The following is a 14,144-nucleotide window of genomic DNA, read 5'->3' on the forward strand; positions in this document are numbered from 1 at the left end:
CCCATGGACGTGCAATAAAGACAAACTACTAGATGCTCGAATTGGCCAAGTATTGTGGAATCCAGATAGAACCTCATATAATGAACATTTAGTCATCTTAATGCGTGGTGAAGTCACCCGAGACGGGAAAAAGAGTCACACACCAGAAAACATGATTACCCGATGATTGGTGAATATCAGACCCTGTATGTAGAGTTCTTTGTCCTTACATGTCAAGGCTACAGCCCTAGTTAGCTTGTACGAACCAGATAAGAACATCTAGTACTAAAGGCAAGCAACCCCTCATTATTTAGCGCACAGCAGGATCCATGCGCCGGTACAGAACGGCCGACGCGGCAAGGTTCCCCTCCATATAGCGCGTATTAGCGTGTTTAGCGTCAGGTGGAAGTAGATTCGAATGACTCTATGGCCCCTAGATCCAATTTCTCTATATTGGAAATGTAACCTACTTAAACATTGTGCCATGGATGTCAATCCTGCGCCACCAAAACACCTAAGGAACGCCGCGGTCAATTGGGAAGGATGATCACTCCGTAGACTAAGGTCTAAACATAGTACGAGTATACCCTAAGAGTCGCTCAATCTATTTCCTTCCATTGTTATCTTCCCTAAATCCCCTGTCCGCGACACTTTACATTCCAGCCTCCAAAGAACTTCTAGCTTGAAGCCCACAGTATACTCCCAAAATGAACTACTTTATCAAAACCCCGGCAGCTGAGGACTCCCACACCCTCAGAATAACAATCACCCCCCATTTTGACGCTCAAGGCGCACATCACCTATTCATAGACCAAGCCCTCTCCAGCCCAAACTGCTTAGCCCACCAGCCCCTTTTCATATTCGAGACAAAATACGGAAATGTCCCCGCGCACCCATTCACCGAGAACGCCATACAAGCCCACGACGCAGCTGGTCCTCTCCAAATCTCCTTTACCCCAAAATCTGACTCCCCAGACCAAGAATGGCGCGTGGACCGCAACACCTCCGGAGACGTCACCTTGCAATTCAACGTCTTCCCCCGAGAAGTAGACATAACGACTCCAATGGGCCCACGCGTCGACATGCGTCGTGATCAAGGCGGCCTCTGCGCCGGCGGAAGATGGTTCCTGCCCCGACCGGCAGTCGATCGTGAGTATCACAATATCGTTGAGTGGGATCTCGCACAGGCGCCAGAGGGAACGCGCGCTGTGTGGTCGTACGGTGAGGGTCCTGGGCCTGTAACCAAGGACGGGAACCCGAATGTCGTAACGGATTCGATCTTTATGGTTGGGCCGGTGAAGAGTTATCTCAATTCGGGTGTTTTGTCTGGTGCTTATTCTGGTGCGAATATCTATTGGTTTGGAGAGCTGCCGGATAATCTGCAGCGGTTGAATGAGTATAATGTTTTGTTGTTTCCGAAGTTAGCTAGCTTTTTTCAGAGGGAGGATGCTTCGTACCGGGTCTTTATTCGGAAAGTTATTAGAGGCTTTGGGGGAAGCTCGTGTCTGGAGAGCTATATGCTTGAATACGATAAGACGGTTTCGGAGGAGACGGATGAGGACATGATCTGTCTCCTTTCTCATGAGATGATACATAGCTTCTCTTTTATGGATCCGGAGATTGATGGGTACGATAACGGGTGGTTTATTGAAGGTAAGTTGATTTCCTATGATTGTGGATTGTGATAAAGCGCACGGCTGATGAGGCTTAGGCATCGCGGAATTTTACTCTATATTCCTTCCTTATCGGTTCGGTCTTCGTGGGGTGGAGTATCTGCAAAGCAGACTGAATGCAGTCTTGCACGAATACGGAACAAGCCCGCGAATTGAGATGGACGCAACCGATGCCCAACACGAGTTCTACAATGACTGGTATGCAGAACGGATTCCATACATGCGTGGCTGTGTCTATCTTCTGCAGATTGATAGCCATCTGAGGAAAGTCACTGGTCGTTTTGGAATCGACCAGAACAGTCCGTTAGACGACATACTTGTCGAATTGGCTAAACGCTGGCATCGCGGGAGACAGGTTCGAGCGAGAGACTGGCTGGAGTATCTGCGTCCAATCCTAGGAGAGAACACAGATATTGCTGGGGATTTCCAGAGTATGCTGAGAGGCAAAGTGCTTGATATGCGTGATGTGTTGGTGACAAACAAGGACTGGTCTCTGTCTTGGTCAATGCAGGAGGTCCTAGAGATTGGCTACGACAAGTCGAGCAACAGTACACGCATTATTTCTGGTGTTGTCCCCGGCTCAAGGGCTGCTCTTGCTGGATTGAAGGATGGAGATCACATTGTGTCTACATCGCGGGTAAGTAAATGTTATGACTCTCTATCTGCGTACTACGAACTGGTCATTGAGCGGGCTAGTGAGAGAATACATATCTCTTACTGGCCGCGCTCATTTACAAAAGCGAGGGTCTGGCAGCTGGTGCAGTGACGGGGTGAAGAATCAAGCGCGAAGGTAGTCCTGTTAGATAGCTTTGAGGCGAACAGGTAGGACGGAGAGGAGGTTTTTTATTCAGGGGGAGAGACATTGGCTGTGATGGAGCAATGAGTGTCGTCCATGATAATCTGAATGCCCACCAGGGGATTCTCCATCAGAAAATTTAACTCGCACATATCAGCCACGTACAGTTTGAAACTCTCTCTGTATATTAAAAAAGGGATATTTTCCTCCTTCACCTACCTGCTCCATACCCACCTTGGTCTTTGAATATCTCACATTTCTAATATAAACCTACCTCCAATGTCTCTAGATCTTCATCAGTAATTTAGCTCGGTGATTTACATCAGTAATTTAACTCGTCCTAACTCTACGTTTGATTATCGTTGTGCTGGTATGCCGTAACCGCAGACCAGATGGTTCTCTGCCGGCGCTTTAAGAGCCTCGTCCACCACATGACACGCTGTATCAGGGTATAGTTGACTTGAGATACCCGTGTGACGAACGACTAAAGATTTCTTTCCTGTAAGTTGACAGTTGCACTTTGGTATACTTACTGTCGAGTGCGTTACCATCTATTTGATAGACTGTTCCCCACTGGTTTCTTCCCCCTTTGGCCCCATACTCATCGCATCAGAATCACAAAAAGAAAACAGAGAGAGAAACTCAGAGGACCAGAACAGCCCAGCGTGAATCGCCTCGTGACCTCCTCCGCAAACCCGGCACCACGCCTCATATCCAGGCGTAGCTCCTACACCAAATTTGGCTGGGAAAATAGTCATCGGTCACTCAAAAGAGACGGGATCTATCCCGAACGCCAAGACCAGAAGACTCGATCGCTGGTTCGACATCGTCGTCTGGGCGTCAGGTTCAGAAGCCGTTGTCTTCCTCATCCTCGCGGGGCTCCTCATCTGGACTCTCCTCGGGATCAAATAAGACGACCCTAGCCACTGGGCTAGAGCTCCAGATTCTGAGCGACAAGCAAGAGCTCGCAAATCTAAGTCAAACAATGAACACACAAGACAAGCATAAGACCAACACCCACATATTCGGCCACCTAGGACCAATCACTCTGCGCTAAGCGGGGTGGATAACCTGGAATCGCACTGGGCCATCAAAGCAACTCCAGCGACAAACGGCAACTATACATGGAGAGCGCCTCCTCACCGGACCCATTCCCAGCGACCCGGCCACCAGCACCTCTCCAAACCGTCAGTCCGAATCCAGTGCGCAATTTCCTACTACGGAGATTTCGTCGCCACGCTGGTTGGCATCGCCATGCTGAGGACCGTAATCATCATCTAGATCGCGATCGGATCGGGCCCGTCCTCCACTTCGAGTCCAATCGGTGGCTCCTCATTGGGATGCAGGCGCGTCTCCACGGATACATTAACGGGTGGTTCGCCGCCATTGCCGCGCAGACGTCGCGCCCTTTTGGGCTCCGGGGGCCTGCGCCAGCAGACGAGGGTGCCCGGGGTGTTGAATCGCGTATGCTGAATCGCGTATGCGCGACGATAACGGGGCAGTTGCTCTGTAATGTCTCCATGATGTTTGTTGGTGATGCGCACAGCACAACTCGGCCGACGATCGGAAAGGGGTGGATCTGCGAGGCGCGCTGCGTCCGTTGCATCTAAAGCTGTCCAGTCGGTTTGGCGAGGTGGCGGCTCCGCTCAGGGATGAGATGTGTAGGGATAGGGGTCTCGGATGAGTTCGGTGTGGATGTTGCAGTTGGTAGACAATTGCCTAATACTGTGGTTTGCCTTTTTTTTTTCCCCTTTTTTTAATTTATGTTTGAAGCAGATTCTCTATTTCTTTTTCGCCCATTATCCATAATAGTCTAGCACACAGTTCACATGCCGGTCTGTAGGGGAGAATTAATTGAATTGCTCTTCGAAGGGCTAGAAAGAAATAGTATGTCCGAAATACCGACTAGTACTCACTACTTACCATAGTAGTAAAATTTCTCCACTTGATCAATCATTGGCAAAACCAATAAGAGCTTCCTTCCCGACGTCATGACGGTCCCACTAGACGGTCCCTGGACTAATTAAATGGGTTCAAATATCATATCTAGATTTTCCGAGAATCTTTGCCCATTCGGCCGGAGAAGATGCAGTTCTAGATCACAATTCTGATATCGGCTACTCCGTATTCACTACTCTGTCAACTGGGATTATATTAGATACATGTGTTGGTCGCATACGGACTGAATAGGGGAGACAAGCGCAAACTAAATTTAGAGGCAAATTCGGTTTGAAGACTTTTTCTGCCTCGGTATAGACCAGGGCTAGGTTATCCCCTCTTCCTGTTCTAGGGTGAAAAGGGACAACGCATAGAATTACCTTTCTAGGAGATTGCGATTTATGTCATATTTTTTATCCATCTTGTGAAATTGAGCATAAAACGGATGGTGTATTCAAGCCACGTGATATCGCCATTGAGGCTCTGTTTCTCCGAAGATCTCTTGGTATCATTTTTTTTGTGCGAGAATGTTCATGCAGACCCCTCATTGTTTTCCCGTAGATATTTAGATCATCGTTTTGCTCTTGATTCAATATTCATTAACAATACGGATGCTGTTGTTGTTGGATCAATACACCAATTCGCCACCTCCGCCACAAACCTACTGTTTACATGGTGAAAAGAGGGCCGGTAGGGCCTCAATGACCTTTATACTTGCCTATAGTTATGGGTCTCACCTATGCCCTGGGATCATTATGGAGTAGAAATAAGACAGTTTGTTCAATGAATCTTTTCTAACTCAGACTCCTTTTCTGTGATTTCTCGGTGCAGCTATTTTGTACGCGTATGTACAATATATATTTGGCACACTGGGACGTTATTCACATCTAAGAACACCAAGTTGAGGACTCTCTATTGAAAGTTTAACTGTATTACAGTTATAACTATATATTTACCGACGCCTTATAGTATTTCTAAAGAACTTTCTCTCACCAAAGCTAGTAATGTTAAATCTTGTTGTTATGCTATCTATATTAAACGGACGGGGGTGAAACCATGACACCAACAAGAACACCCCCCTTCCCTAAATGCCTACGCAACTCAATAATCCTTCCAATATTCAACAAATCATAGGAGATAGAATACATTCGAATACCCAAGAACAATGAACACCCTAGAAATACAACCTCTGTTGGTAAGCATCACGGATATAACTAACGGACATTGCGGCCATTTGTAAGCACCAATCAACCGCTAGGAACATAGTGATATCAACAACGATGATATATCTTCCCCAAGGAACAAAGAGGCATTGAAAGGTATTGGAATCAGTTCAAACAGAATAAATCATATTGGAACAATTGCCACACAATCTACGAAGTATACCAAACCAACCCGACCCGAATAAAAACGGAAAAACGCAAAAGCAAAATGCCCAAGATCGGCATCTTCCCCGCCGCCGGCGGTCTGGGAAGCAGCATCATCGACCACCTCGTCCAACGCGTCCCTGCCGACCAGTTAATTCTCATCGCCCGCAAACCCGATTCCCTCGCTGAACTAAGTCGCCAGGGCGCCACGGTCCGCCGAGCAGATTATGAAGACCCCTCGACGCTGGACCGCGTCTTTGACGGGGTAGACGTGCTGATGCTGATCTCGTATGCGTCGTTCGAGATCCAGTATCGGGTGGAGGTACTTACTTACTCTACATCTATTCTTATATGGCACATATCTAGAAGTTCAAGGAAGAAGCGCTAACGAGTGAAAATTACCAGGCCCACCAAGCCGCCATCGACTGCGCCCGCCGCAGCGGCGTAAAACACATCTTCTACTCCTCGCTCGCGTTCGGGGGCGACCTGGCCGACACAAGCGTAGCCCATGTTATGGGCGCCCATCTACGCACCGAGCGATACCTCGCCGAGCTCCAGGCGCAAGGGCACATCACCTACACGGCCATCCGGGAGGGCCTCTACTCGGAATCGTTCCCAATCTATACGGCCTGGTTTGACCTGGCGGATCCCGTGGATGAAATTACCATCCCGCACGATGGTTCCCCGCCGGGTGTCACGTGGGCGAAGCGGGATGAACTCGGCGAGGCCACTGCCAACCTCGTCGCCGCGTATGTTCAGAACCCGGACACGAATTCGCTCTCTTTCCCCTATGTGAATCGCGTGCTGTTGCTCTCGGGCCCGCGGGCGTATTCGCTGCGGGAGACTGTGGAGATTCTTGGTCGCGCGGTGGGTAAAGAGGTCCGAATTCGTGAGATCTCGACGGGTGAATATGCGGCGTTGTCGACGCATGGGGACAAGCATACGTACCATGGGGTTGACCTGGCAAGGGAGTGGGCGACGGCGTGGGAGGCGATCCAGCACGGGGAGACGGCGGTGGTGTCGCCGCTTTTGGGGGAGCTCTTGGGACGAGAGCCGGAGGACTACGAGACAACTATTCGGGGTTTAGCCCGGGAGGTGAGAGGACGGAGTCACGGAGTTGATGCAAGTTAATTAGGGCTGATTTGGATTTGTACTGACTAAGGATGAGCATAGGTGGACGGGGAAGAAGGGGGGGGGGTTTATATATAGTACATGTCATGTGATTCCATCCGCGGGGTTCCATCACCTTGCACCTCTACAAATTTTCCTACAGAACCCCCGAGGGGCGCAAACCCCGACACCACGCCTCGGACGCATCAAATAAAGATAGTCGGTGGTGGAGGACACTCGTCTCATCATCCGGGACCTTTTTTCTGGCGATGTTGGCCATGTTTTCACGCTGTTGTAGATACACACCGCTGGTTCGTCGGCAAATGATCTGAACCCGGCTCGCCGCATCTGAACCACGGCATCTAGCAGTAGCGCACCCGAGCTAGTCTAGCGAAACGGCTGACCTCAACTCTGGATCCGGGGAAGGGTGCAGTTCCCAAACCCCGCTGGTGGTCAGAGCTTCTGGAACTCAATCTCATATTCAAAGCCTCCCTGGACCTGCCCCAGGAACCTGGCCCGCGAACAAGATTTCTCCCGTCGTCGACCGTCGTGCAAACCTTGCCGAAGGTCATCCTGATCGCTCTGATCCCCTTCCTCGCGAGGTTCCGCGTGTTCTTGACACCTGCGTTCCGGGATTTGGACCTGGGACAGTAGGTTGAAGATTACCCCGCGGCAGGTCGCAGGATCAAAGCTGCATATTGGCTGTCCCGATCCACTCAGATCGGTTCCCCAGACTTCTGGGTCACCACGATCAATAAATGCATGTCATTGCCCAGTGCAGAACAACATCATGGTGAACAGGCGGGATAATGTCTGTCACCCATCATGGCAGATAGCCATCGCGAACCATGACGTGTGCATAGAAACATCAAAAAAGCCCTAATTCCAAAGGTCAGCACTATTCTATTCCCCAAAAAAAACGACACTTTTTTTTAAAAAAAATAAGGGAAAAAAAAAAATGAAAAAAGACAAGGAGGCGTAACTGGAATGGGTAGGGCTGAGCCCCTCCATCAGTCAAAAATACTGTACCCAACAACACGTTGATCCGGACACCCAGTTTCCGCCCCCTACTGAAACGCATCTCGTCCGAATGAAAGAAAAATTTTCGTGGGCAGCTGACCCTCATTGACACTCACCCGAGAGCAACATATCATTCTCGGACGATATCATCGGGAGTTCTGACCCATATTCAAATGACAGGTATCATTAATGTTTGTGACGGATTGTAAAGTTGACGAATGACGAATGAGGCAGTATAGCGGGTGTTGAGCGCTGAGATGCCGGATCACACCACTTGGGGGGTCAAGAGAAAAACAAGAGGGAAAACGGGAAAAAAAAAATAAAAAAGGAAAACTAAGCTAGAGCCCTCTCTCTCAGTCCGGCTACCGAACGGGGAGCCGAGGCGTACTACCGTCTGCGGGTTAACTTTACTACGGGAGGTTAATTATTGGCATTTTTTTGGTCCACCTTGTCATCGTTTACCTGCATTTGGTTAGTGTGGCATGTACTCGGGGTATCTCCTTTAGTCTAGACCTATGCTACTGGAGAAAGGGTGTGTGTGTGAGCGAGCGAGAGAGACTAGTCGTCGAGTCAAGTTAAGAAAAACGATATGGGTACTATACTTAGAGGAGACCCTAGATACCAGCAGTCTTCAGGCTAAGGGCTTGAGGAGGGGGGAACATGTCCCAGATCAGAAACGGCTGCGAGACACACCATTGCGACGATAAACCTAATTATCAGCAGCTAATGGACGCAGTAACGAGGGTATACTTCCTCTTCTGGAAGGGCAATGTGTAGAAGGACAACACGTGTAGAACGGTACCTCTACGATCCGAAGTCATCAGGTTGGTCACGAGTCATGATGGCAACATGAAAAAGCCAGGGAAATAGAAAATTCTCCGACGGGCGATGCAAGTGTCAAGAGGAAGAGAATTGGACACGTTCCTCGGATGAGTGAAACAGCGTGGGTGATTGGTCGGAGAGAGAAGGTCCCTCCCTGACTCCACAGCGGATGCGCGATCCCATCCCCTGGGACTGGTCCGTGTGTCAAATATTGACAGATTGGTATCATTAGTCCGTCCTGTACGTACTAGTAGTAGTACTGCCATTACCGGCCTGTGGTTGAGGAAAGATTACGCAGGGAAAGGGGATTGGTAATGGGAGCGATGTGATTGGAGGGGATCAGGGTAACGGACGTTACATCACTCGGTTTACATACTGGTCGACCTAAAAGAAAGAAAAAGAAAATAATCGGGTGAAAGGAAGCGATTCCAAGAAACGTCATCATCAATCTAATCCCAAATGATTAAGGATTTTTGACAGAAGTGTGCATGTACTCCGTGCCTGGTCAAGAATGTGTGTGTGTGTGTGTGTGTGTGTGTTAACCTGATAGTAATGAAAAGTAAAGTAAAGTAAAACTGCAGTAAAGGAAAGCGGAGTACACGAACACAATAGGAAACAAGATGGCCTCAGGTTTGGCAGTGACGGGCAAAGTCGGGATAAGATCACATCCGCCATGGTTTCACTGGGAGGTTGACTAGGAAATGAGATTCCGGGAACTCCCTACTAAGTAAGTAACAAGGTCAGTCACTACTACTAAAAATGTCCGATCGAAGGCCAGACACGGCCGGACGATCGGCCCCGAGACTCGGCCGGGGCCTCTTGGCAGCTTTTCCCGTTTCTTTCCCTGCGAATTCAACCTTCTAACGGTCGTGCATCCCAAAGTCCCCACTGGCCTTGTTGGTCCCTGGTCCTCTTATTTTTTTTTTTTTTTTTTTTTTTTTTTTTTTTTTTTTTTTTTTTTTTTTTTTTTTTTTCCTGTCTAGTATAATGACGACTTGTCATCGGAGCCGACCGAGCCTGGATGCTCGAGGATCCGGCTGGGGTGATCTCGGTTGCGCTTCACCGAAGCAAATCACTCGTGCGGAATACTAACGATTTTACTCGAATTAGCATTAACTGGTATTTCTCCGTACCAAACGTTAATTACATCACTTTGCAGGAAAATCTTCGTTGCCTTTATAAAGAAGCTTCATACTCACATCGGATAATTCTATTTTTTCTACCAGATCCACGGTTCCAAAGATTAAAGAGCTTTCTTTTATTTATATCCCATTCCCTCCCCTGCCAACTCTTCAACACACCACCCCTGGCGGTATTAGATTCCGATCTATATCTTTATCTACATCCACCAAACTCTATCAGTTCCATCAACACCCGACAATATCCAACATCAATGTCCATGCCATACTCCAGACAAGACCCGTCGTTCACCCTCAGTGACGACGAACGCATGTACATGAGCCATCACAGCCCCATGCATCGCCCTCATGACGCCTTCCCGGCCCCCAAGGGTCCCGATCCCTTGTCGGCCAACTGGAACTACGACAGCGCCATTGATCTGTTCTCCTTGAACACTATGATGCCCGAGAACTTCGCTCTCGACGTTCCGAATGAGCCTATCATGGGGGTGGACCCCAAGGATTTCCCCGCGGATTTCTTCGCCCCTCCTCCTGATATCAGCGGATTCACCATCTCCAACCATTCGGGTGAAGATGCCGGATCCATCACTTCAGTATGTGACCACTCTGACAGACGCCTTTGATGATGAGTGCCGACTAACAATACCATAGGACCTGGAAAGTGACGACCAGTCCTGGTCGCCCACCTATGCTGCCGCCCCCGCTGAGATGCTTCCCGCCTCGGGAAGACAATCCACCCGCCGCAAGACCACCCCACCGGTGAAGCGTGAGACAACATGGTCCTCCAGTCCTGAACTCGTTCCCCAAGAATATAACGCCCACACTTCTCCTCAGCTGGCTCCCACATCGCCACAGACCAGCCGAAAGATGACTCGCACAATGTCCGCCGACTCCAATGCTAGCACAGGCCAGACCACCACGCCAACGACCTCAAGTGGACGCAACGCCGCGAAACGAGCCGCACACAACATCATTGAAAAGCGGTATCGGACCAACATGAACGCCAAGTTCGTCGCCCTGGAGAAGGCCATGTGTGGCGGAGTCCAGAAGTCGAGCAAGAGCGGGTCCGCGTCGCTCAAGAAATCTGAGATCCTGACCAATGCCATCGCCTACATGCAAGAACTGCAGGAAGAAAACAAAGCCCTCCAGAAGGAGCTAGCCATGATGAAACAAAACATGATCCCGAGCGGGATGTGGCGACACCCTAAGGGGGCTGAGCCGTATCGCGCCTGATCTCCTTCATCCTACTGCGATTTCTCTCCTGGTTATGACGATTATGTTCTTGTACAATACATTACCTTAATGAGTCGAGCACTCTCCATTCGTTGATTGATCGGGTTGGTTGGCGAAAACGGTGTCTGGTCGTGATATACCCAAAAGTTGATTTTCTCATGTTTTTATTTTTATTTTTATTTTTTACAATTTTCTTATGTTGATTATTAGACAATCAAATCTCCCACACTTTGTGACTACATTTGCAAATCCAATGCGTAAACATCGAACTAGCCAAAGGTACCCCTCCTTCTAAGAGTTCCAGCCACAGGTTTCAAGACCCCACCAGCCAGTCGAAATAAAGATCAGCGTAAAATCTCCAACGATTTAATGCAGCCACATCCCTGCACATCACACACACACACACTCACACACTCACACACTCACCGCAACCCTAATCCACCCCCTGCCTCACTACGCCCCAAACAACAATTCATACTAAGGCACTAAACGAGATCCTCCACCTTCGTCAAAGGCAAAGAGATTGACCGACAGACCAGGTCAGTCCGTCCGTCAGACTACCTACCCAATACATGCTGGTCCTCGCAATTCATACCCAACCCAACCGTCAAACGGCCAGGGCAGAAGTTCTAGACCAACCGCGATGGAAAATCTCCGACAATATCCATAAGGCACCCGCTAAGCTAAAACGAACTCCGTTCATCCGGTCTAGACCAAGCGGGTCCGTAGCCTCGTTTTATTTCATTTTTTTTTTTTTCCCTTTCCTTCTCTTTTCTTAGCTGTAGGTACGGTTCGCACCTCATCTCATTTGATTCTCATCATCAATTATACTAATAATAAAAATCATAATCTGCACCATCCCGGTTCCGCCTCGGAAATGACGGACCTGACCTTACCCGCCTGCAAATGCAGGGTCAAAATGGGTATGGGTATGACATGACTTGTTCAGGATTATGATTGCATCCAGCCTGACACATTGCTCATCTCGTCATTGGACTCCGCCTGAACGTTAGGTATAGGATGTACTTACATTACATGGTGTACCCTTTCTGCCGACATACCAGACCCCGATACAATCGACACATCGTCGGACATCTTTCGGCCGATGACGCTGTCTTTGTCTTGACTTGTCTGCCTCTGCTCGTGTTGGCCTTTGTCACCGAGACGAGACGGGGATTAGAAGCGCCTGATTCCCTCTTTGTTATGTGGTTAGGAGAGAAAAGATCCAGTCTTCTACGGTGTGCCGGAACCATCAGGATTGGACGAGAGACTGAGAACAGGGAGGATGATCCGTAGCGTAGCATAGCTTAGCTTGGGATTTTTCTTCCTTGCTCTTTTCCCCCCTGGGGTGGGCTTTCTCTTTCGGGGTTTGCCTGGGATATATATTAGAGTTAGGTTGGGTATATGATAGATAGATAGTCTTTCGTAGCAATCAGATTGTGTATGGGATATATTGCGATCTAATTGTTACGATTTAAGTTATCTGATTGTGCTGTGCTATCACAAGAGAAATGTCCAAGACGACGGCTTCCTCGTGCGTGATTTCCCCCTTTCTTCCTGTGGGTACCTTGGTCTAGGGTAGGACTGACTTTCCATTCTTACTCAGTAGTAAGACGAGTCGAACCACTACTACCACCGCCATAGCGACGGGTACAACGCCAAACACGGAGCCTACGAATGCCATACCTCAGAATGCGCGGAGCCACGCCGAGCTGGATAATATCTCTCGATACAGGGAATCTCCCTCTTGGACGGAGCCGTACTACGTCCATGAGCGGATGAATGATAGAGAGGGTCATCGGGCGCGCATTAAAGATGTGATTAAGGGGATAGAGGGGGTGTTGGGGCTCGATTCGGGACGTTAGAAGTGGATAAATTAGGGTTCTGGGTGTTCTTGGATTGGGTTATAGAGGTTTCATTTTACTCCAGTGAAAATGGGGGAATGGGAGAGGGCGTTGAATATTGGACTACAGAGGGATGGAATGGGATTGGGGTTGGATGGTTAAGGGTAAAAATAAATCTTAGAGCGTTACTTGAATTTATGATCTTGCTTTGTGATTTTGGGTCTTGATGATTGATTTAACTCTGCTCCCCTCTCTTTCTTTTCAGGGTGGTTCTGGTGGATGAATCAGACAGATTGGGGCCACAGCCTTGAACGGTACCTGAGATCGTTTGTGTTAATAAGTGTAGATAGATTTTTGGGAAGTAAGGAAAATATTGATCCTCTGTCGCCCTTCATAGGCAATATATTGCGGTACTATCTCTATTCCACAGGACGACGGGAAGTCGCACGGGTTGCGCTTTTACCATCTCCGACAATCTTTACGAAGTCTTATTACCGGGCATAACAGGGATTGCTTCCCAAGAACACATCACCTAGTATTAAAACACTTCACATGGTATCAACAATTATACCCGGCTCAAGCCAACTATACGGAAACTGGCTATTAACGAACTGCCACATAAGATCGTCTGCCAGTGGGTATAGTGCTGGATCTCCTACTCCATGGCCCCAAGGCTCCACACCCATGTTCATCGAGTTGGAAGATGTGGGCTGATCAGGATCATATTCTAGATCTAAGGAAGGATCATTTGCTGTGTTATTGAGGTTGTGGGTTAAAGGTACATCTATGGATGTATGATCTTCCCCTTCCAGGTCGGATTGTCTGGTTTGGTCGATCGTATTCTGGAATAATGGGTCACAAAGCTCTCAAGGAGGGAGGTCAGGAGATTCAATAACCGCGTAAGTAACGGACTAGATTTGAACTGGGATAGTCCCTTGATGATGCGCCGCCCCAGTATATAGTCGTGCGTGTCTGATGTTGCGATAATATTGCAAGACAACAAAGAAGGGGGTCACTGGGCATAGAGCAATAGCCCTGTGGTACCAATCTTAGTTCCCCATTAATTGTAAGAAGACAAAGCCAGGGATGCAAACCATGTAAGAAAAGGGGGCTCTGGGTCATTGAATCCTGGCATATGATCGACATTTTCTTGAAGGAATAGAAAGGCCCGGAGTGCTCTTCTTGAGTATAACAGGCAGTCGACGTGATTAGTCTGGCTGGCA

The 14,144-nt window shown here is 48.7% G+C and overlaps 5 protein-coding genes across 5 annotated transcripts; all 5 read left to right on the forward strand.

Annotated features, from left to right (window-relative positions):
• The first annotated feature begins 503 nt into the window (after positions 1-503).
• On the forward strand, positions 504-2,709 carry BDW43DRAFT_201471 (uncharacterized protein). Its single transcript, XM_032039143.1, has 2 exons — positions 504-1,632; positions 1,691-2,709. Exons 1-2 carry the CDS (start codon positions 687-689, stop codon positions 2,416-2,418), a joined length of 1,674 nt encoding a protein of 557 aa, XP_031903994.1. The 5' UTR covers positions 504-686; the 3' UTR covers positions 2,419-2,709.
• Positions 2,710-3,572: 863 nt separating this feature from the next.
• BDW43DRAFT_307439 (uncharacterized protein) lies at positions 3,573-4,058 on the forward strand (the record flags this gene model as incomplete). Its single annotated transcript, XM_032046252.1, has 1 exon — positions 3,573-4,058. The coding sequence occupies one exon, from the start codon at positions 3,573-3,575 to the stop codon at positions 4,056-4,058; it is 486 nt and encodes a 161-aa protein (XP_031903995.1).
• Positions 4,059-5,441: 1,383 nt separating this feature from the next.
• BDW43DRAFT_201495 (uncharacterized protein) lies at positions 5,442-6,940 on the forward strand. Its single transcript, XM_032039144.1, has 2 exons — positions 5,442-6,075; positions 6,159-6,940. The coding sequence occupies exons 1-2, from the start codon at positions 5,818-5,820 to the stop codon at positions 6,882-6,884; spliced, it is 984 nt and encodes a 327-aa protein (XP_031903996.1). The 5' UTR covers positions 5,442-5,817; the 3' UTR covers positions 6,885-6,940.
• Positions 6,941-10,098: 3,158 nt separating this feature from the next.
• BDW43DRAFT_297553 (uncharacterized protein) lies at positions 10,099-11,077 on the forward strand (the record flags this gene model as incomplete). Its single annotated transcript, XM_032044407.1, has 2 exons — positions 10,099-10,437; positions 10,496-11,077. The coding sequence occupies 2 exons, from the start codon at positions 10,099-10,101 to the stop codon at positions 11,075-11,077; spliced, it is 921 nt and encodes a 306-aa protein (XP_031903997.1).
• Positions 11,078-12,481: 1,404 nt separating this feature from the next.
• BDW43DRAFT_201826 (uncharacterized protein) lies at positions 12,482-13,071 on the forward strand. Its single transcript, XM_032039146.1, has 2 exons — positions 12,482-12,611; positions 12,684-13,071. Exons 1-2 carry the CDS (start codon positions 12,589-12,591, stop codon positions 12,940-12,942), a joined length of 282 nt encoding a protein of 93 aa, XP_031903998.1. The 5' UTR covers positions 12,482-12,588; the 3' UTR covers positions 12,943-13,071.
• The last annotated feature ends 1,073 nt before the right edge of the window (positions 13,072-14,144 follow it).

Source organism: Aspergillus alliaceus (assembly GCF_009176365.1).
Source record: "Aspergillus alliaceus strain CBS 536.65 unplaced genomic scaffold BDW43scaffold_6, whole genome shotgun sequence".
Taxonomy (NCBI): Eukaryota; Fungi; Ascomycota; class Eurotiomycetes; order Eurotiales; family Aspergillaceae; genus Aspergillus; species Aspergillus alliaceus.

Coding starts and splice junctions, on each gene's coding strand:
- BDW43DRAFT_201495 (XM_032039144.1), top strand. CDS start 5,818: ATGCCCAAGATCGGCATCTTCCCCGCCGCCGGCGGTCTGGGAAGCAGC. Junction 6,076..6,158: donor AGATCCAGTATCGGGTGGAG/GTACTTACTTAC, acceptor GAAAATTACCAG/GCCCACCAAGCCGCCATCGA.
- BDW43DRAFT_201471 (XM_032039143.1), top strand. CDS start 687: ATGAACTACTTTATCAAAACCCCGGCAGCTGAGGACTCCCACACCCTC. Junction 1,633..1,690: donor TAACGGGTGGTTTATTGAAG/GTAAGTTGATTT, acceptor GATGAGGCTTAG/GCATCGCGGAATTTTACTCT.
- BDW43DRAFT_201826 (XM_032039146.1), top strand. CDS start 12,589: ATGTCCAAGACGACGGCTTCCTC. Junction 12,612..12,683: donor TCCAAGACGACGGCTTCCTC/GTGCGTGATTTC, acceptor ATTCTTACTCAG/TAGTAAGACGAGTCGAACCA.